Raw genomic sequence first — 22044 nt, forward strand, 5'->3', positions numbered from 1 at the left:
ATAATAAAAAATGCAGACAGCTTTCAGATATCCAGGGTTTTAGGACCATTCATATTTTTGACATCTTTCCAAAGAAACCATGCTATTTTACCTGTAAGGGAAGGTGTCTCACCTTGGACTTGTAAATATTTAAACATATTTACCATCCTTGGTTTAGGCAATTTCAGTAGTCATTGTTCTATAGAATTAAAGACTACAGGATACATACCTTCAAATACTATTTGTTCTTCCTAATCTGGAATGTTTTATCTATGATACAAGTTTGTGCTGTTTTAGTCTTCACTAGTGCTTATGATTCAGATTACTTCTGCATTGTAGAATATACCTCATAATCGTTAGGTTTGTTTTACACATGTAAATCAGTAGTCATTGTTAGGATGTAATAGATCTGTAATAGACCTTTTTTTTCCAGAAAGCTTATGTGAAATGCCTTTATTTTCCAAGCAATTAAATCTCAAAATTACTTGTCTTATAGCAGTATGTTTTGGGGTTTTTCTGTGGCTGGTTTAAAGTTTAAGTCCAAAGAGAATTGTAGCTAGAGAAGGTGATAGAAGCTTTGGGGCATCTTCTGAAGGTATTCAAATGCTTAGTGTTTCCCTATTTAGACTGAGTTTCGTCAATAGTAAAACCACTATTTAAAGATTGAAAATAATCTGTATTTTCCTCACCCTGCCATATTGCAAATCATGAGTTATATATGGCTTCTAAAAGGTAACTTTTCTCACTTATGTACTTAAACTTTGGAAGTAATAAGTACTTCTTCCTCAGGGTCTGTTGCACTAGGGATTGTAGTTGGGAAGTGAGTACATTGCCTCTGCCAGAAGTTTTCTTGCAATAATGGCTTCACTTGAAATATGTAGTTGGGAAGGCCTTAAGCAAGGATAACCAGTACTCAGACTCCCCCTTTTTTTCTAGGGTAAAGGAGAGAATTATGATGGGCACTGTGAATGTTTCACTTTCAGCTGTTGTGGTGCAACGGAAGAAGAAAATCCTATTTTTTTTTTTTTTTTTTTTTTTTTTTTACTGTGATGATGCAAGAAATTGCTTATAAGTCCTTTTTTCCTTCTGCATTTGGGCAGTGACTGTAAGGGAGACCAGTTGACTACTCTTGTTTGCTACAAAACATGTGGCGACATGATTATGTAGATACAAGTTACAGCCATGAGGTCTCCTAAGGGGTCAATTTGCCAGCTTATGGTTAACTGCATGCTCTGTATGTATCTTTTGTTGCTACATCAGGTATGAATTTGGAGCAGGTTTAGCCTCTGGTGAGTTTTAAGGAGAACTGCTCATCATTTGCTTAAGGTTATCTTGCTCTGTTCTTTTAGAGTTTTCCGGATCTTGTGCTTGGCTATTTGCAGTTTGCTCTCCATTTGCCCTTGCATAAGCCTCAGGCTAGCAAAGAATGCTAATAGCATTTATTCAAAGTTTTCTGTAAATACAGCTAAGAAAAGGTGAGATGACTTTTGGGAAGGAATAGGCGTGGATGCGGTATATCTGAGGGTGAGCTCTTGAACATTTTATTTTTATTATGAACCAAATGGGGAAAGTTTAGTTTGAATGAATGTGTGATGGTTTTAGTCCAGGGTTATTTATGTGCCTGTTAAAAAGATACCTCTTGACAGCCATGTGGTGTTGCATCACAGTGCTACAGAGTAATTTTCCGATCTGCCATACTCTTAAGGTTTTGTATCCTGTTACAAGCTGTAAGCAGCTACGTTTGAAGTCCACCACTGTACAGTGAATGAAAGGTCTCCTCCTTCTTCTGTTCCGTTTAACATCTGTCATTCTCACTTGTGTGAAGACTAAATGACATGAAAGAGAAACTTGAAAACGAATTTTCCTTTGTTATGCTGCAACTTAATGTGTATGGATTTCTAAATTTAAGGATTACTATATGGCTAAAAGCTATTAGGAAATTCAATGGGTTTGGTTTTTTTTTTTTTCTTTTCTCCTCATTAAGGGTGGTAGGCACGTTGATTACGTGGTGGATCAGGTTGTGGGCAAACTGATAGAAGTGGTGAAAAAGAAGAATAAAGCTGGAGTTTCAGTGAAACCATTTCAGGCAAGTAACTTTATACAAAAATATTTAAAAAGATGAATGTGGTAATTTTTGTTGAGTAAATTGGTTTCTATGTTCTCAACAGGTGAAGAATCATATATGGGTTTTTGTTAATTGCTTGATTGAAAATCCATCATTTGATTCCCAGACAAAGGAAAACATGACATTGCAGCCTAAAAGTTTTGGGTCCAAGTGCCAGCTATCTGAGAAATTTTTTAAAGCAGTAAGTAAAGCTTTTTTTGTGTGTGTGTGTATGAAGCAGGAATTGACATGCTGGATTGAGTGTATGTATGTTATGTAGCAGAAGATTAATTGGTGCATTATGGTGGTCTGGTGACATTAGTATAGTATGAAAATGGGATGGAGGAACTTCTGTTCATTTGCTGGCCTTCGTAATGGAAGCAGTGACTGTGTTTTGGCTGTTGCCCTGGTTTTAAAAGCGAGCTTCACCTGATCAGCTCATTTGTTGGAGATTCTGGTATTTAAATTGGTGAAATGAATTTGACTCTTGAAACCTAAGCATAGACCTTGACTAATTTTTTGTGTTAAAATATTTTTCTGAAGTTCAGAATATTGTCTACCTTATTCTTTGATATCAGTCCTGTTCTCTTTCACTGAAGTGAAGAGAGAGGGAAGGAACATGTCACATTTGTTTACTCTTCCAGTAATCAAGGAAATGCAAAATTGTGGCTGTAGTATTTAAAGTGATCATTGTTTTCAGGCAACAAGTTTAGAAATTTTGGCTGTAGACAGGCTAAGAATTGTTACTCTAAATGAATATGTTAGAGGAAGAACCTCTACCATGTGTTTCTACTAATAAATTTTTATACAAGGAAGGAAAAGTGGAATTCTGTTGGCCAGAACTTGTTATACTAAGTCCCATTGAGTGCCAGTAGCATAAATGGAACTCCAGTAGTAAGGAGAATGATGCCACTGCTAACACTCTTGGCATAAAAACTTAACTTATTGTATAGTAGTTTATTCTTCTAATTCTGTGTTACTGGTGGCATTCTTATAGAACTTACAGGAAAAAATGACACAACACAATCTTGTATTCATTCTTCAGGTTTTGTTATATATGTTGTATTTCTATCAGTAGATTTGATTTACAGTGTTTCTAATGTTCTCAGAAGTGAACACTGATCTCCAGAAGTGTTAAATGTTCAGCAAAGTCTCTAACCAGCACAGTGAGTGCTGTATTATGCGGGATAGTAAGAAGCCAAAGTTCACAGTATTTTGTTCCACCTGTATTTTCTTTTGATGCGAAACCAAACCTGAAGCAGTTTTAGTTTAGAAAATATGCTATATGCTATTTTCGCTGGAGGTGTTTGTTTTTTCTAAATGTTATCAGTTTTTCCAGTGATTGATATAGAGCCTTATTCTTAAATGCTTTTGGTTGTCTTTCAGCCATTTTCAGTCATTTCCAGAGAAACTTTAAATGGTCATATCCTGTAAGGTTACTTTTTGCTGTCAAAGTCTAGGAAGCAGGTGCTTAGCACCTAAAATGTCTTGGCATACCAACCATACAACATCAGATAACTTCTTATTAGGTCTCAGTCCTCTTTAAAAGCAGCTGTGTGAGTGTTGTGTTTTGGTTTTATGTGCATAAGATGCTAGACAGTAAGGTTATGTGCTAATTCCTTGACCTTTTATATGTTGCAATTTTTAAAATCTAGAGGGTTTTGAGAAACAGTGTTAGGTCAGTGACTTAAAATTGAGATACAAGAATCTGTTCTGTGAAGCTTTACTTTTCTCATCCACAATTCTGATCTGTTGCTTATAGGCCTCTAACTGTGGTATCATAGAGAGTATTTTGAATTGGGTCAAATTCAAGGCGCAAACTCAGCTGAACAAAAAATGTTCATCAGTGAAACACAGTAAAATCAAGGGCATTCCGAAACTGGATGATGCTAATGATGCTGGTAAGAGCACGTATTTTTAATGTCTTGAATATTTAATAGATTTTTCACAGACATCATCATTTTAAACCTGACTTTATTTCTCATCCTTATTTATATTTTTTAATAAAAATCTCTCTAGGTTTCTAAACTTTCTAGAGCTAGAATTAAAGCATGGTGGTTTCTAAACTTTCTAGAGCTAGAATTAAAGCATGCTGGTGAGTTTGATATTAGGAACACCGTCACCTCTAGGGAAGAGAATTAATAATGGTGAACAAAAGCAGCAGTCTAGTTCCATATTAAAGAGCACGTATTTTCTAATTGTGGTTTCCAACTAAAAAGTGTTACCAATATTCTATTTTGGTCGTGACTAGTCTTCTTGACCTTTCTAATACCAAAAGATCAGAATCTTTATAGGGTCACAAGCTACAGGAAGTAGATCACGTGTGCAGACCTGAGGGAATGGTTTAAGAGACTTTTTAAATGAGACTTTAAATGCCGTTAGGTTCCTGCCTGGGAATACAGGGCAAACTGGCAATCTCTGCTGGCTTGCTTCCTAGCACAGATAGGACTCAGGATCATCTGGCGATCTTTGTGCCAATAGCAATGGGATGGGAGTTGTCCTTGGAATTATTTGAGGGGCACATATAACAGAAGAGCTTGAAATGTTGCCAGTCTGTGCTAATGTTGGTTGATTTTTAATACATCATTACATTAAGCAAAGATAGAGAAATTGCAATGAAGTAGGTAGGTGGGTTAAGTAGGTAAAAGCATATAAGACTGGTAAAGAGACTTTTTTTCTTTTGAGCTCCAGTGTTCAAGTGTTTTGATTCCTTGCGCTCAGGTTGGGGGGGGGGGGGGGGGGGGTGAGTTTTCTTCAGTATTTAATTACTTTTCCAGTTATTCAGATGTCATGGTTTGCCTCAAAAGTTGATAATCAAGTCTCCTTTAACTACTGTTTTACTTGTGGAATTTGTATTCCTTAGTCAGATGCATGTTCGTAGTATTTTTCTTGCCTAGAAGAATGTGTGCTTGGAGAAATGCTGTGCTTTTATGGATATTATGTATAGCGCTCATAAATAACATAATGATTTTGGATACACTTTCTTCATAGTTTTGTTTTTTTAAGCTCTGCTTTGGAGACCAGGCTTCAAAATCACTTCTCATTAGGTTTTCTCACTGGGGTCAAGGGGAAGGAAGAACTTCTAACAGGGGAGCTAATAAAATACTATGTTGCCTTTCACCCCGAAACTTCCCCAACTCAGGAGGCATGTAGGGATTTATTTGGGCTCAACACTGATGCTTAACGTTTTGCATGGCTTAGATCTGTGTTACCCAGGTATTTCTCTGCTGCCTAGTTATTCTTATATAGGGAGCAGGAACTCTGCATCTCCCAAGGAGGCTTACCGAGGTAGTGGTTTACTGAAGATCTGGAACATACAGATTTCTCACGCTGAGGACATTGCACATTTGGAGTGGACACACAGGAAGGCAGAGAGGCATTCAGTTTCTGAATACAATATGTGTTGTCAAATTCACACTTGGCCTGACTTTCTAAAGTGTTTGTCACGGTTTAACCCCAGCCAGCAACTTATGCACCATGTAGCCACTCATTCCCCCCATGCCTGGTGGGATGGGGGAGAGAATCGGGGGGAAAAAAAGTAAAACTTGTGGAGATAAGAACAGTTTAATAGAACAGAAAATAAAAAAAAACCCTAATAATGATAACAATAACAATAATAAAATGACAATAATAAAGGGATTGGAATATATAAGTGATGCACGATGCAATTGCTCACCACCTGCCAGCTGATGCCCCGTTAGTTCCTGAGCGACAATCCCTCCCAGCCCCACTGCCCCCAGTTTATATACTAGACATGATGTCCCATGGTATGGAATACCCCTTTGGCCAGTTTCGGTCAGCTGCCCTGGCTGTGTGCCCTCCCACCTTCTTGTGCCCCTCCAGCCTTCTTGTTGGCTGGGCATGAGAAGCTGAAAAATCCTTGACTTTAGGCTAAACACTCCTTAGCAACAACTGAAAACATTAGTGTGTTATCAACATTCTTCCCATACTGAACCCAAAACATAGCACTGTACCAGCTACTATGAAGACAATTACCTCTATCCCAGCCAAAACCAGGACATGTTATATATACTGGCACAGATGTTTTAAATTGGAGGACTGCAAGTAATACATTTAGTAAAAAGTTCTTTAGTCCTTTATTTTTAAAGGCTGAAGGTACCATAGGGATCATCTGTTTACTCTTGAAAATCAATAGGAATTTTTTGTTCTTTTTGCACAAGAACTAAGCTGATACTATAATCAGGGTCTCTGAGCTCAATAAAAAGCTCCTTTCGTTAAGAAAGGGAAGGCTGAAAATGATACAGAAGAGTGACTCCTTTAGTGTAGCTAAGTGTCTGTTGGTTGCTCTGCTCTTGAGAACTTGTCTTGATGAACTTCAGTTGGGGACTGCATCTGACTGAAAACTTGATGAAAAGGAAGTCCCAGTGCCATGAGAATTCTTTAATGAGTACACAGACAAAACACTGTAGAACTATCCATCTTTATTTCTGTCTTTGGGAGTTTAATAGAAAGGATGGGGGATTCTCAGGGTCAGGTGAGGTAAGGACTCTACATGCTCTTTCTGTGTGTGAGAGGTGATGATCACTTCCAGGTCCAAAAATTTCAACTCTTTGCTATATGAATGTTTGCTATGAATGTGCACATGACTAAGCACATTGTGAAGTCTTACACAGTTACAAATAGTCTTTTCAAAAGAATTTCAGACCTCTCCATAAGCTGGAGAAAAGGTTTAAGTGATGCATGAAGATACAGTTTCAGGGAGATTGCTTCAGGACATTCATACATGTCACACAGAGGTTATCTGCAATCTGGCAGTGAAATACAGTAGTCTTATGTGATGTGGTTGTGTTTCAGGACAAATAACTATTTGTAAGGATGCCAGGAATTACACTTTCATAAGCACCCAAATCAGATGAGGGAACATGGTTGGCTTTGGTTTCTAATAGCAGGTGCCAGTAGTTGTTAGACTGAAGTAGTCTACTGCAGCTGGGAGAGAATAGTGTCTGGCCACAGATCTGTCTGGCTTTTAATTCTTCCTTTGGTTTTTATGTTTTATTTTTACTTCAAGAATGAATTTGTAGCTGAGGTCCAGCATCCACAGGTTTCTTGGGTGCCAGGTACCACTGAATTCTTTAATCAGTACTGGTTAATGCTTGGGAATAGGAGAGAGGTATATCTGTACAGTGATGTACTTACTGCATATTTCCTTCTGCACTGAAAAGAATGAGTCCTATACCTGATCATTCCTGCTTTCTTGAGATCTTGATGATGTATATGTAGTTCTAAGGCTTGGAGAAGAGGTGGAAATGAAAGGAAAAATAAAGAACCAGGAATAGGAATATATGATTGTAAGGGAGCAGCTAGATTATTAAATCTGGTGAGGTATAAAAGTGTTCTTTGAACCTGAAAGTTCATGTAGTTTTCTTTTTGAGTTGTTTAAAGCTGTGTTCAGGAAAATACCCAGCACATTGCATGTCCATGAAATTAATTGCTAATGATTGTATCCATTCCAGAAGAAAGTGCACCTGAATGATATTCAAATGGGGTTTTTGCAGTTCATTTAGGGAAAAAAAATTGCTGTCATATATTCTAAAACAGCAGCCTAGTATTTTTCTTGGTATTTGGATTCCACTCTGCTGATAGCATGGTAGCTATTGACACCTTTTGATACAGTGTGGATAGCTGCCTAATTTGGATTTTATTAAGCCATGTGTCTGATGCAGAAAACCAAAGATGTTGAATGTAAGTTCTGTGTAATAGAAATTATGGGGTTCTTTTTATGTACCCAGTAAAGGCAAATCAAAGCACCTATTTTAAATGCCAATATATTCAAAACTATCTTATTAACAGTAGGTGAGACTCAGCCAGCTTGAATTTTTTTTCAGTCTTTCCTACCATTTGGCCTTGATAAAATAGCAAAATGGCTTAATGAGCATTTGCACCCTTGGAAAAGGGTGGGTTCCTTGTTTGAACCTGCTTGTTATTTAGAACATCTATTCAACTATCGCAGTTGCAATATATAGAACATACATGTCATACCAGTTTTGAGCACACTGGATACACAGGCATCAAAGTGCAGTGTGTCTTGTAGAATCAAAATTACACTATTAGTAAAGATTTGTTTCTTCTGTTTGAGAAATTTCTGAGAATGTATAATAAGTGCAAACATTCTGAACTTTGGAGCTTTTCTGTCAAGTTTTTCTTACAGTTGCATGGCTTCAGCCAAGGGACAATAAAAAAAGAACCCCCCCAAAAATGTAATTTAATCAGTTACATCTGAAAATATACTGTGAGGAAAGGGGAAGTGCAGAATGGGAAATAACTCCTATATATAAAGTCAGGCATGCATAATGTATGTGTATAAAAAAAAACTTGCAGCTAGAAGAATGAAATGGTAAAGGTACAGAAGCAGTCTGGGGTTTTTGTGCAGATGTGTGGGGACCATTACATAAGATGTGCTACCATTGCATCCCATTTTGTCTATTTTGCTCCTTGTCCATAGCAATCCATAGCGTATTGCTAAGGGCAGGCAAGGATACTTGTTCTTGTTGTGTAGTTTTAGTGGTATGAAGGGCCATCCACAAAACAGAAATTCAGCATATTTAAATTACCTGAGGTAGAGTAGGAAGAATATTCATGACTGATGCAATTCTATTTGTTATTTGAGTTTAAAAGTTACACTTTCTGGGTTTTTTTGCCTTGCTTCTACTTCTTCCTGGACTGCAGGTGGCAAACATTCATTGGACTGCACGTTAATATTAACAGAAGGAGACTCTGCCAAATCTTTAGCTGTCTCTGGCTTAGGTGTGATTGGTAGAGACAGATACGGAGTATTCCCACTCAGGGGTAAAATTCTCAATGTTCGAGAAGCTTCTCACAAACAGGTAAGTAGTCTTGTCATTTCCTTTTAGCTGACAAATGGATATCTACTGTTTAATTTTTATTTCTAGGGTTACATCTTCATATTTTAATTTAATTTTTTTTTCCATGAAAATCTTGGGGCTGGGATTCCATAAAGTACCAGCTACTTTAAAGCCTGGGATAAGCCTGGAAATATTAAATGTAGTAGTACAGTACTGGAATGATAAAGTTCATTTCTTCACAAATGCAAGGAAATTCTGCTATGACTCATATTAGCATTTTACATGAATACTTAAAAACCCTAAAATTTTATATTCTCTCCATTGCCATGTGATTTCACTCACTCCCAATGTGGGACAGTAGCAGCAGCATTACCCCATCGTGTTACTTCTGCTGCCCTCCGTACTTTGTTTATAAGAAGAGTCGTGTTGCAGATGCCCATAGAAATATTGGAAAGAGAAGGTAGCTTTGTGAGATTACTTTGTTACTTGCACTTTTCTCCCTGCCTTCTGAACCCAAAGTGCTTTGCTCTGGTTGTAGAGGAGAAAGGAAGTGGTGCAGTCTTGAGAATTTGCACATACAGAAGAAATATTTACAAATGTGAAGGCTGCAAGGGGGCTGGAGATAAAAAGTTTGTGAAGTTGAGGTAGGGGTGCATTGAAAAAGTAGCTATAAAGTCCACCTAAAAAAGATTGGGATATTTCTGAATTTCTGCTTTTTACACTGACTGCAACAATAACTTTTTTATACAGATTATGGAAAATGCAGAAATCAACAACATCATCAAAATAGTTGGACTACAATACAAGAAAAGCTATGAAGATCCAGAATCTCTGAAAAGTTTGAGATATGGAAAAATTATGATCATGACAGATCAGGTTAGTCTGAAATTCACAGGTTTTAATATACAGAGCTTAAAATGTGTTTTGCTGTAATTTGGTAGGTTACATTTTTGTTCATTATAACCTCTCTCTGCGTTATGACAATACGGATATGTTCAGAGGGAGTCCCTAATGTGTAAGGTTCCTTTATGGGAATAATTTATGTGTTGTTTTGGTTACTCCAAATGAACAACTGAACTTTGCACAGTAGCAGATGCCAAAGTAATAATAAAAACATGTATAAATAGGAATGGTTTTGATAACTCAAAAATATGTTAAAAGTAAGGACAGAAGAGAACAGTAGATGTCATGTCCCAATTTCTCAGGATGACAACTCAGGTTTGCTTTATTCCCAGGTCAGAATTAGGATCCTTTAACTCACAAAACTCAACTTTTATTCACTCACAACAAGAATTGGCATGCTCACCACAAAAATTGGTATACTCGCAACAAAAATTGGCATGAAACTACCTCAGTAAACTGTGTAACGTGCTAACCATACATTACCAAACATATACTACAGGCCTTCCTTATCTGGGGATCAGTTCAGGGAAGACAATAAGGAGAGCCCTTCCATTGAGTCACAAGGTTCAGAGCAGACCCCCTTGCTTTCTAGTCTCCTTCTCAGAGAGGAGCTTAGGGGCGGCTGGATCCACTCCTAGTCCCAGACTTGGTCAACGGTTTATGTCTAAAGGGATAACGTGTAGGGATTACAGGAAAAAAGCCAGGGGGAAGGGGAGGGGGGGGCAAAAGAGAGAGAGGGGGAGAGAGAAGAGAAAGATTTCACCGGTCCTAGGTCCAGCATTGGTTCAGTCAGCTGAGAGGTCCAGTTCCAGTGGGCACATGCATGTGGGGCTTCAGTTCGTGTGTTCTTTTATCAGCCTTGCCCCTCCTTCGGGTGGGCACTCAAACTCATTAGGCTAATTAGGTGTCATGCATGGTTTGTGCTTTCAGAACCTTTGGGAAATGGGTCAGCGGGCTTGGGGGTTGTTTGGGGAGTAACTTCCCCTTCCCTGCAGACGTGATCTTTTGCCATGTATGGTTAGCTGCCCTGCTCGGCATATCAGAACAGCATATCGGAACACAGAGCTGTGCACCCTCCTGCATGCTGTCCCCCCTCCCTGTCCTGTTGCTGATCTCTGCTGGTCCGCTTCTCTTCACCTGTGGTTCCTTGCTATGCAGGGTAGGCAGAACTTGCCCCACCACAAATAAGATGTTAACTCTTTCAGTCTCTCACAGCAGATGAGGTAATATTGCTAGAAAGTCAGGGATAGACAAGAATGCAGGCAATTATTTTTGGATAATCTCATGAAGTGTGTGTCTATTGTTCAGACTTTAGAAGTCTAGTAATCCTATGCTTTGGATATTGGTGAAGCTTTTTTATTTTTTCTGGAGAGGCTGAACTATCAGGCATCTTAACACCAGTGAGAACTGTGGGCCAGGCTCGGCTTTCTTCCACAAAGATTTGGCTCCATCGTGTCTGGGAGAGCTGTCTAGCTCTCAGAGAAAACATGCCAAAGAAATGTTTGAGCTGCAACTGTGCACTTGGCTTGGAAGAGCTTATTATTAGCTCAGGGATAGTGCCATTCACAGGTGGCTATTTTATACCCAGGTCCAGTTTGGAATCCAAATGAAAACTAACTTTTCCCTTTTATGTTTTCTGTCAACAAACATTGTTTTGATGTATCCAGGCCAGTGAGTGGGTTTTTTGGTGGTTTTGGGGGATCTGACATTTTATAAGATTGCCTCATGTTTTCATGTTCTGATTCAGGATCAGGATGGATCTCACATAAAAGGCTTGTTGATCAATTTTATTCATCACAATTGGCCATCACTGTTGAAACATGGCTTCCTTGAGGAATTCATCACTCCTATTGTAAAGGTATGGGTTCTATTAATGAGATTTTATGTATTACTTACAGTGCAACAGAAAAGTTGATAAGTGTTTTTTGTTTTTTAAAGGCAAGCAAAAATAAGCAAGAACTTTCATTCTATAGTATTCCTGAATTTGACGAGTGGAAGAAGCATATGGAGAATCATAAAGCGTGGAAGATAAAATACTACAAAGGTTTGTTTAAAAACAAATAAGTGAACCTCATGGATCTAAAAATACATAATAGATGGATGCTATGAACTTTTATTTTTAGCTGTTTTCATGATAGCATCTTCTGTACTGATTTTATAATATTCCAAGTAAAATAAAAGGGGTAAAATAATAAAACTTTTGAATGTGAAGTAACTATTTCTTTTTATTGTACAGGTTTGGGTACCAGCACTGCTAAAGAAGCAAAAGAATATTTTGCTGACATGGAAAGACATCGAATCTTATTTCGATATGCTGGTCCGGAAGATGATGCTGCCATTACACTGGTAAGAACTTATAAAAGTGCTTCTATATGATATGTTTTAGTTTCCATTGTTTGCTGAAAACAGCATGTGAGGAAGTCGTAACAGTTTTGGCATGTTTTGTTTGGTTTGTTTGGGGTTGTGGGTTGTGGTTTGTTGGTTTTTGGGTTTTGGGGTTTTTTTTGTTGGTTGGTTGCTTGGGTTTTTGGGGGGTGGGGGAAGGGGGAGAGGAACTGAAAAAAATACTTTTGAGAGAGGAAGAAGCTTTTGGAAAAGATTTTGAATTTTGGAATAAGAGCTTTATCCACAGTACAAAATCAGCTCTACCTTCTGCTTAGTAGCTTTGACCAATTTTGTGTGGTGTGGATATCAAGAAACATTACATTCAGACTTGCTTTTAAAGACAACATGCAAGAGTATTCTGAGTAAGGCAATAGAGCGCAAACAAATGATGTTTCACATCTGCTTAGGGATCTGAATTTTGCTTCTGAGCAAATAAGATCAGACATATTATTTATTCATTGCGGGTATATCAGTGTGGCATACATGTATTCATGCATGTGTTCTACACACTTGAATTTGAATTCTTTTAGAGAGTCATGTGGGAAAAAACTTGTGGAAGGACAAAGGATGTAGTGTCTAGAAAGCTGTTTTCTCAAGAAATGTTTCACCTTTTATCTACTTCAATTTGCTATTTTAATTGTAGGTGATATTAGAAAAAGGGGTAGGAGAGAAAAAATAAAAATAGGAAAGTACCCATCTTGGGCAAAACAACTTTTTTTTGTTATATAACAGCTTTTTCCTTATACTGTGGATCTAGTAAAACGTTGTGTTTTTACTAACAGAAAGGTATAGTAGGTATCTGTTCTGTTGAAGAAAACCAGCCTGTTGTCTCAGAAGTTATTTGTACCACTTATTTTACTTCTCCCCAAGATGCACTTAAATATAATCCATGTATGTGGTTCCCCATCCCAGAGAAGTGTGTTCATGTAGATAGAAAAGGAGTCTGTATATTTACATATACATTAAACCAATTGGTGCAGAGACCCTGAGTTCCCTGATTAAAATTCTGAGCTCTATTTCTGCAAATAGACTTCCTGGCTTGTACAGGACAACCAGGGGATCATGCCCAGCTAGCATGGGTTCATGAAAGGCAGGTTCTGCTTGACCAACCTGATCTCCTTCTATGACCAGGTGACCAGCCTAGTGGATGAGAGAAAGGCTGTGGATGTTGTCTGCCTGGACTTCAGTAAGGCCTTTGACAGTCTCTCATGGCATACTCCTTGAGAAGCTGGCGGCTCATGGCTTAGACAAGTGTACTCTTTGCTGGGTAAAAAACTGCCTGGATGGATGAGCCCAAAGGGTTGTGGTGAATGGAGTTAAATCCAGTTGGGGGCAGGTCACAAGTGGTGTTCCCCAGGGCTCAGTACTGGGGCCAGTTCTGTTTAATATTTTTATTAATGATCTGGACCAGGGGATCGAGTGCACCCTCAGTCAGTTTGCGGATGACACCAAGTTGGGAGCCAGGGTTGATCTGCTCGAGGGTAGGAAGGCTCTACAGAGGGATCTGGACAGGTTGGATCGATGGGCTGAGGCCAACTGTATGAGGTTCAACAAGGCCAAGTGCCGGGTCCTGCACTTGGGTCACAGCAACCCCATGCAGCGCTACAGGCTTGGGAAAGAGCAGCTGGGAAGCTGCCTGGTGGAAAAAGACCTGGGGTTGCTTGTTGACAGTCAGCTGAATATGAGCCAGCAGTGTGCTCAGGTGGCCGAGAAGGCCGGCATCCTGGCCTGCAGTAGAAATAGTGTGGCCAGCAGGAGCAAGGAAGTGATTGTTCCCTTGTATTCGGCACTGGTGAGGCTGCACCTTGAGTATTGTGTTCAGTTTTGGGCCCCTCACTACAGAGAAGGTATTCAGGTGCTGGAGCGTGTCTAGAGAAGGGCAGCGAAGTTGGTGAGGGGCCTGGAGCACAAGTCTTATGAGGACCGGTTGAGGGAACTGGGGTTGTTTAGTCTGGAGAAAAGGAGGCTGAGGGGAGACCTTATCACTCTCTACAACTCCCTGAAAGGAGGTTGTAGTGAGGTGGGCATCAGTCTCTTCTGTCAGCTGGCTGCAGATAGGACGAGAGGAAACGGCCTCAAGTTGCGGCCAGGGAGGTTTAGATTGGGTATTAGGAAAAATTTGTTTACTGAGAGGGTTGTCAGGCATTGGAACAGGCTGCCCAGGGAAGTGGTTGAGTCACCATTCCTGGAGGTATTCAAAAAGCACGTAGAGAAGGCACTTAAGGACATGGTTTAGTGGGCATGGTTGATGGTTGGACTCGATGATTTTAAAGGACTTTTCCAACCTAAATGATTCTATGATTCTATATACAGTCTGATATCAGAGGCCATATAACCTGTTACGGGTGATCCTCACTATTGTCTAAAATCATATTCTGTCAAGTTGGGATGAAGCTAGTCATCTGTTATACCGGGAACAACTACTGACTAGTACTGAAGCTGTTAACAGAAGCTTCACTTATACTCCTACCTACATTTTCTCTGCTGATAGCTATAATCCCAGCCCTAAGTTTATCTCTGGGCATAGGTGGTGTAAGATTATGGGTCCTACCAGGCCTCATGATAGCTGTAATCTAGGAAAACAAAAATTATTTCACATAGGAAATTCTTCAGCATTCTGAAGAACTCTTTTGCTAGCAAATAAAGTCTTAGAATAACAGGTTTAAGTGCAGAAAGAAAAACCCCTTTTAATTCTATTCAAGAATACATATTCGAGAATAATTTTTAATCAAACTTTCTATTCTATTAAAATAATTTTTATGCTGATCCAGCTCTTGGTCATTGGTTGCTTCAGTGATCTAGAAAAAGTATAGATATACTGAAAGTAGCCAGAATAAAATTGTAAGAATTTAGTCATGTTTTTACAAAAAGCCTAATCTTAAGCCTTCAGATGTCTGACATTGTGAATTATTGAGCTTTGTTTACAAAGGAAGTCTGATGCAAACCAGGGTGATATCACTTAGTCCCTTTCTCAGAGAGTAAGTTACTAAGGTTTACGACTTATTATGTAATACCATGGTCTCCAAGGAAATGAAGACTACTCACTGAGCTCTTTTGGAGTGCTCCAGTTAGAGTCCTTTAAAAAAGAGGGCACTGATGACTGTCGTCTTATGCAGGAGAGTGGTTGAAAACAGGACATGATGGAGTCTCTATATGTTATTTCCTGAGGAAAAAAGGTAGTACTTTAACAACTCACAAAATTTTCCCAAAGTAGTTGAAATTTTGCTTAAACCACATATTCAGTTTTTATGTATTCTTCTCTTAGTCTTCTGGAGAAGAAACTCAGTGGAGGGGAACTCTATTTCTCTAACAGGACAAAGTCTTTCAGAACATTCCTGTGTCTTTTTGTACTGATAAGTGGTTGCTTTAAAGTGATGCCTTGTCATGGTGAAGACTAAGGCCCTCAGTCTGCTGCCCTAAACTCTGGCTTAGTCTTTTCATGAAGTGTCAATTTTGTCAAGTTGTCAATTTTCTTAAGAGTACTAGGGCCAACCACTCAGGAACTGCTACAAATTATTGGCATTCTATGGCTGACAGAGTAAACAGGGCATGGATGTCGTGGTTTCAGCCCAGCCGGTAACAAAGGACCACGCAGCCGCTCGCTCACTCCTCCGCCCCCCTCCGGTGGGATGCGGAGGAGACAGAGGAGAGAAAAGAAAAAGAAACTGGAACCTCAAGGGTTGAGATAAAGGCAGTTTACTGGGACAAACACAAAGAGATTACAACAACAACAACAGCACTAATGAAAAAGTATACAAAAAGAGTGATGCACCGTGCAACTGCTCACCACCCGGGACCCGACGCTCCGCCACTTCCCCCACCGAAAACAGAGACCACCCCCCGGCCCGCTCCCCATTTATATACTGAGCATGATGTCACATGGTATGGAATAGCTCCTTGCCTAGTCCAGGTCAGCTGCCCCGGCTATGCCCCCCACCTCCCAGGTTCCTGTAAAAATTAACTCTATCCCAGCTGAACCCAGGACAATGGAGAAGACAAGAAGAGTAGGGTATTTTTTCTAAAACCTTCAGTTAATTTTCTCGATGGCAGCTGGTTATAGTTCAGTCTAAATGATGAACCCAACCTTAAAGTTAGTTGGGGAAAGATCCCAACACCTTTAAACTTGTGTATCAAAGGACAACTCTGATGTGAAGAGAGGAATAAGAATGGTAAGATTTGTCTAAATGTGTACAGATGTTGGGAAAGTAATATACATTTAAATTATGATCAGCGAGAGATCTGTCAGTTCAAAAAACCTTGTGCAACAGTGTCCGAAAGGTCATGTACTTGTATTGCTGTTTAAATGTAAGCATTAGTTATGTGGATTATCTTGTCCATATAAGTATTATTGAATACTTGATCAGATAGTGCAGTACACTTAAAATTCTGACTAAAGTAACATATATATGCTGATAATTTAGTGTACTTGGAATCTTTTCAGGCCTTCAGTAAGAAGAAGATTGATGATCGAAAAGAATGGTTAACAAACTTCATGGAAGACAGGCGACAGCGTCGGCTACATGGCCTTCCTGAGGTGAGTCATAAATAATAATAATAATAAATCCAGTGGATGATATTTAAACGTTATCTAGTTTCTGTATTGAATGAATAATGTATGTGGGTTTCTTTCAGCAATTTTTATATGGTACAGCAACAAAACATTTGACTTACAATGACTTCATTAACAAGGAGTTGATCCTTTTCTCAAATTCAGACAACGAGAGATCTATTCCTTCCCTTGTTGATGGTAAGCTGATAATTTGTTATGATTTGTTGGAACATTCCTCTTTGTTAGTTTTTAAGTCTGTGATTTGTATTGGAAATCAATGCATTCAAGTAAAGAATACAAGAACTTTTATATTTTTGTTATCATTCATATGCTAAGGAATTGCCATGTTTCTTCTGTGAGGAAGTTTAAGCTGTTGCTGTGAAGCCTTTTTACTTAACCAGACCTATTCCCTAGACCATACAAGTGTTTTGTTTCTAGTCAAACCATCAGAGAAAACAAGTCTTTTAAGTGTTGATAATAATTAAAATTCAAGTCGGCAGCTGAGTACAGATGAAGATGCAAATGTTTTCTCCCTTCAGTCTTATACCACAGGCAGTGTTTTAGTGGTTCTGACTTTTCCTGTAATCTTGCTAGAGTTCTGTCAATCAGGTTTGCTACCTCTTCCCTTGCAATAGCATGAACGTTAAAAGAAACAGCTTACTACGCTACAGCTTCATTTGTAAAACTGTCTTTAGACAGCATGAGGAGGAATTTCTGCCTATATTATTGTCAATATGCATATGCTTACTAAGATACAGAAAAAAGGCCTTGAGGTTTCATAGGGGAAAACAATAAAGTGCATTTATCTCTACTTTCCAGTATGTTTTTTATAGTGGGGATGGTCAGCCTTCTTGACACTACAGACCCATACCAAAATATTCATGCAGCAAGAGCTTTTTATATTTTAGATGAGAAAGTGGGATAGGTCACAGGTGGATAGAGGTAGTAGCTTCCTGCTAGGATGGATTTCCTGCTCTGCTGCAGAATGAGGCTGGGTGGCTGGGTTAGGAATGCAGAAACATCTCTAGGGAATTGAAGAATGTCATTCTCTGTTTCAGCTTCTCCAGACTTACTTCCTCCTACAGCTGGGTACTTGATTAACTGGTAGTCTCTATGCAAGCACTTCATAGTTTACTGCTCTGGAGGAAGATTTACCATAGAGCTATATGTTTCAAGAGGTCATTGTTCCTTGTAACATAGTCTGTGCTGACTGCTTTCTCAGAAACAGCAGAATAATTTTGCTGAAACTTAAAATAAAGAATGAACTTGCAGTAGATAACTGTTCATTTGAATTAAAGTTCTCTAAGACTGTGTCTACAGAAGTGTAAGAAAATGAGAAGGGAATATATTTATTTATATATTTGCATGCATGTGTTTGTATGTAATATAATGTACATATACATATTATAATACATATATAATTGCTATCAGTGTTACATATATAATATTATGTCTAACACTATACATATATAGTATTTACATTATTATACACATAATATTTTACATATTTTTTATATATATATAATTGCTATCAGTGTTTCTGCCAACTTTGGCTGTAATTCTGCTTTCTGGACATGGATATGTGAACTGTTCAGCAGGTAGTACTCTAGCAATGTTCTTCAGTATCATCAGGTGATATAGAACAGGTTAGTCCAGTGGCAAATATCAGAAAAAATGAAGAGGAAGAACATTTTGACTGTCTCTTCACAGTTACTAGTTACCACTCTTACTCCTTGGTGATTTTCCTGTGTAAAGGAAATCCTCTAAGTCTGTTACATTCAATAGATCTTTGGTAGCAAAACGTGATGCAGGCCCATTGTAAAGAAAGTTGGATGTTGCATATTTACATGAAATGGAGATTGGAGTCAGTATCTTTTTTCAATTTTTGCTCTTACATTTGACCCAGGTTAGTAAGGGTAACACATAGCAATATTTTAGTGCACTTCAGAAATGTATGTGAATTAAAACACTGAATAGATCAACAAGCGTGATCTAGACCTGGTTATCAGTTCTAGATGACATGCACAAAAAATTATGCAATCCCTTCCACATAGATGTTATACTTAGTGTGCCTAAACAATAAAAATAAATCAGAAGATCAAAGAGACTGTCTTGTTTCTTAAAACTTTGAGATCTAAAAGGGAGACAAATAACATATCTTTTTGTTGAATTTTAATGATTCTTTGAGAATTGCACACAAAAAGTAAAATTTCAGAGTGCTTTAAAATACATGTAAGCTACAGTTTCAGTTGTCACTGCTGAATTTGTGTTGATATTCTTAGGAAAAAAGATTTTGCTGAGCAGAGTGGAAAGAAACAACTCGACTTGTGGAAACTGCACATTTAGGATAAAGTTGCTGTTTATTAGATTAATGTGTTGTATGCTGCATAGTAATGACTGGCTGAAAGGGTTATTGTTTCCACTTTTCTGGTAACTTTTCAGTTTGGTAAATTTTTTTTGTTACTTTAAAAGAACTGAGATATTTGTTATTTTGTTAATATCACAGTGTGAATTTGTTTCCATTTAATGTTTAGGCTTCTTTTGAGAGATTAGAAATGATGAAAAGGCAAAATAAGTTTATTATTAAAAACATATACTTGTGTATGTGTTGAAAATGGGATATTCTTCTTAATAGGTTTAAAACCAGGGCAACGCAAAGTTTTATTCACTTGCTTTAAGAGAAACGATAAACGTGAAGTAAAGGTTGCTCAGCTGGCTGGTTCTGTTGCTGAAATGTCAGCTTATCACCATGGGGAGGTGAGTATGAAGAATGGCAAAGTTGTGAGGATTTTTAGCCTGTATAAAATACTAGGTGAATGTTTACTGCATTGAAATGGCAAACCTATCGATTGTAAGTCTACTAATCACAGATTTACTTGTAAAGAAAATGAACCAAATAGTATGTAGCTTAATAAGACAGCATATTTCCATTCTTTCCAAGTCGTTGAGCTCAGTGGTATCCCAAATAGTTTGTGGGTTATGGCAAAATAGTAGATAATTAATTACCTAAGTAACTTATAGATTCTCAAATGTTAGGAATACAGGAACTATGTACTAGGACAATTTTTGTCTTAAACGAGAAATGTAGTGTTTTAATGTAAGAAGAGGAGATACTACTGTTTCTCAAAAAGCTGATACAGTGTTGGAACAAAGATTACTTCTAGCTCCTGTTTTGTTTATATTTATCTGAAATATTAGCAGGAGTTGCCATATTAAGTCTCTCTCCATCCCTCCTTCTCTCCCTTTAAAAGCAACGAGTAGTAGCTTGTGCAGTAGTAAGCACAGTCAGTTTGTGCACCTTTCATTCCTCTAGAGAAGTGCTTTATTAAAAATGGAGAAGCCCAGGAGTTTTCATAAGCATAGAATTTAAGTAAACTTAAATCAGGGAGGCAATGTGGCTGTGGAAGAGGAAGCATTACGTTTTGCCAGCAGCTCTTGTAATAGGGTTACAACATTCCTTTCTCAGGGAGACTACTTTTTTGAACTTGAATTCAGGTTAGTCACACAATTTTGGGGCATTAAAAGTATATTTTATTGGCTGATTAAGAAGGACTATCTCTTCATCTTACTATGAATATGTATTTTCTTGCAGCAAGCACTAATGATGACTATAGTCAACTTGGCTCAGAACTTTGTTGGAAGTAACAATGTTAATCTGCTACAACCTATTGGTCAATTTGGTACCAGGCTTCATGGTGGAAAGGATGCTGCCAGCCCTCGCTATATTTTCACGATGTTAAGGTAAACACAAATGTAAAGCTAAACGCATGCTTTTTTTAAAAAGCCTTATTATGAAACTAAACCTTTCACAACACTACAGGGTTTTTTTTGTGGGAGAGGAATGGGGGAGGATTGGAATATTTTGAGACAAGCTAGAATTCTGCTTTACATCTGTAACTGTGTTTTTGCACATGGATTTTTTGCACAATTTTCCATGCATAGAAGCGCTGTGAGAATTGTAGCTTTTAAGCAATTAAACTTTGAATCATAAGGCTGAAGACTGGAAATGTAGATCACTCAGATTAGTTACTGATCTTAAATTGTGATTTCTTGCAGAAGTAGCTTTCAGTTTCCCTTTTCAGTGGGAAATCTATTCAGTTTCACAATAGAAAAATGTCTTGCTACCTGGTGGTACATCCTGCAACTCAGCATAGACTTGAAAGTTGAGATGGATTCTTTTCCTTCTGGATGAGTTTCTTCATATCAAGCTAGAATACATTAATAATGATGACCTAATTTAATGATGCTGATTTTTCACAGCTGATACCTTGAAATTCAGTTTGTCATGCAGAGTGTTAAAATGTGTTCCTTAATGTAAATTATAGTATTTTATAAGTTATGTTGCTTCTTTTATTTCCTAATTTCAGTTTGATATTTTGCCTAAAATTCCTTGTAGTTTCTTCAGTTCCTCTAATTGTTAGCTTTTTACATAAGTATCAGGTTTTATTCCCTTTCTCATATATGTTCTTCCTGTAGGAACCTAGGTTTGTGCATTTTCCATTTTGCATTAGGTGCTGCAAACTGTATTCACCCAGGACAATGTTCTAGATGAGCAAAAGGAGTCACCAGTAAAACCTCTGTAGTAATTTTCAGGGACTGCTAGGCCTACAATTAAGTAACAAAGCTTTGCAACTATTTGTATGCTACGTTGCTTTATTGCTGGGTGACCTACTGTCACGCTGAACTGTTCTGAATGCTTCAAATGATATTTCGTAGATGTTAAATGTCATCAATTACTAGCATATCATGTACATGTGTTACTGTGAAGGAAACAAACATCATCTGTTATGAATGTACTCTTCCTTTGGGAAGATCTTCCTTTTCTCAGGAGGTACGTACATTGTATTTTCAGCTTCAGAATGGCAAAGTCAAAGGAAGACAAGAGAAAAATCTACAAGTAGATCATATCTGGACCCATGCACTGTTAAAGCATTGTGTACTTTACTTATAGGACTTCAGTTAAACAGTTTTCTTCTTTTTCTTTTCTAAAGCCCTTTAGCAAGGCTGCTTTTTCCATCAGTGGATGACAACTTGCTTAAATTCCTTTATGACGACAACCAACGTGTAGAGCCTGAATGGTATATTCCCATCATTCCTATGGTTTTAGTAAATGGAGCTGAAGGAATTGGTACCGGATGGGCCTGCAAACTTCCAAACTATGATACCAGAGAGATTGTAAACAATGTCAGACGAATGCTGGATGGCTTAGATCCCCACCCAATGGTAAAAATAATAGTATATGCTGGTATTTTATGTTTGCTAAACAAATCTTATTTTATACTTAGAAAATGAGTTCGTAT

General features: G+C 38.1%; 1 protein-coding gene across 2 annotated transcripts in view; it reads left to right on the forward strand.

Moving 5' to 3' along the window:
• TOP2B (DNA topoisomerase II beta) overlaps positions 1 to 22044 on the forward strand; it is a 69266-nt gene that overhangs the window by 29216 nt on the left and 18006 nt on the right. For both annotated transcript variants that reach the window (XM_049798645.1, XM_049798646.1), the window contains exons 9-21: positions 1964 to 2065; positions 2148 to 2285; positions 3846 to 3984; positions 8771 to 8928; positions 9658 to 9783; positions 11558 to 11668; positions 11749 to 11854; positions 12047 to 12156; positions 16637 to 16729; positions 16828 to 16942; positions 19380 to 19501; positions 20337 to 20485; positions 21736 to 21967. In XM_049798645.1, coding sequence (XP_049654602.1) covers positions 1964 to 2065; positions 2148 to 2285; positions 3846 to 3984; positions 8771 to 8928; positions 9658 to 9783; positions 11558 to 11668; positions 11749 to 11854; positions 12047 to 12156; positions 16637 to 16729; positions 16828 to 16942; positions 19380 to 19501; positions 20337 to 20485; positions 21736 to 21967 — 1701 coding nt within the window. The remainder of the gene's footprint in view (positions 1 to 1963; positions 2066 to 2147; positions 2286 to 3845; positions 3985 to 8770; positions 8929 to 9657; positions 9784 to 11557; positions 11669 to 11748; positions 11855 to 12046; positions 12157 to 16636; positions 16730 to 16827; positions 16943 to 19379; positions 19502 to 20336; positions 20486 to 21735; positions 21968 to 22044) is intronic.

The sequence above is a fragment of the Accipiter gentilis genome, chromosome 4 (assembly GCF_929443795.1).
Source record: "Accipiter gentilis chromosome 4, bAccGen1.1, whole genome shotgun sequence".
In the NCBI taxonomy this organism is placed as follows: Eukaryota; Metazoa; Chordata; class Aves; order Accipitriformes; family Accipitridae; genus Astur; species Astur gentilis.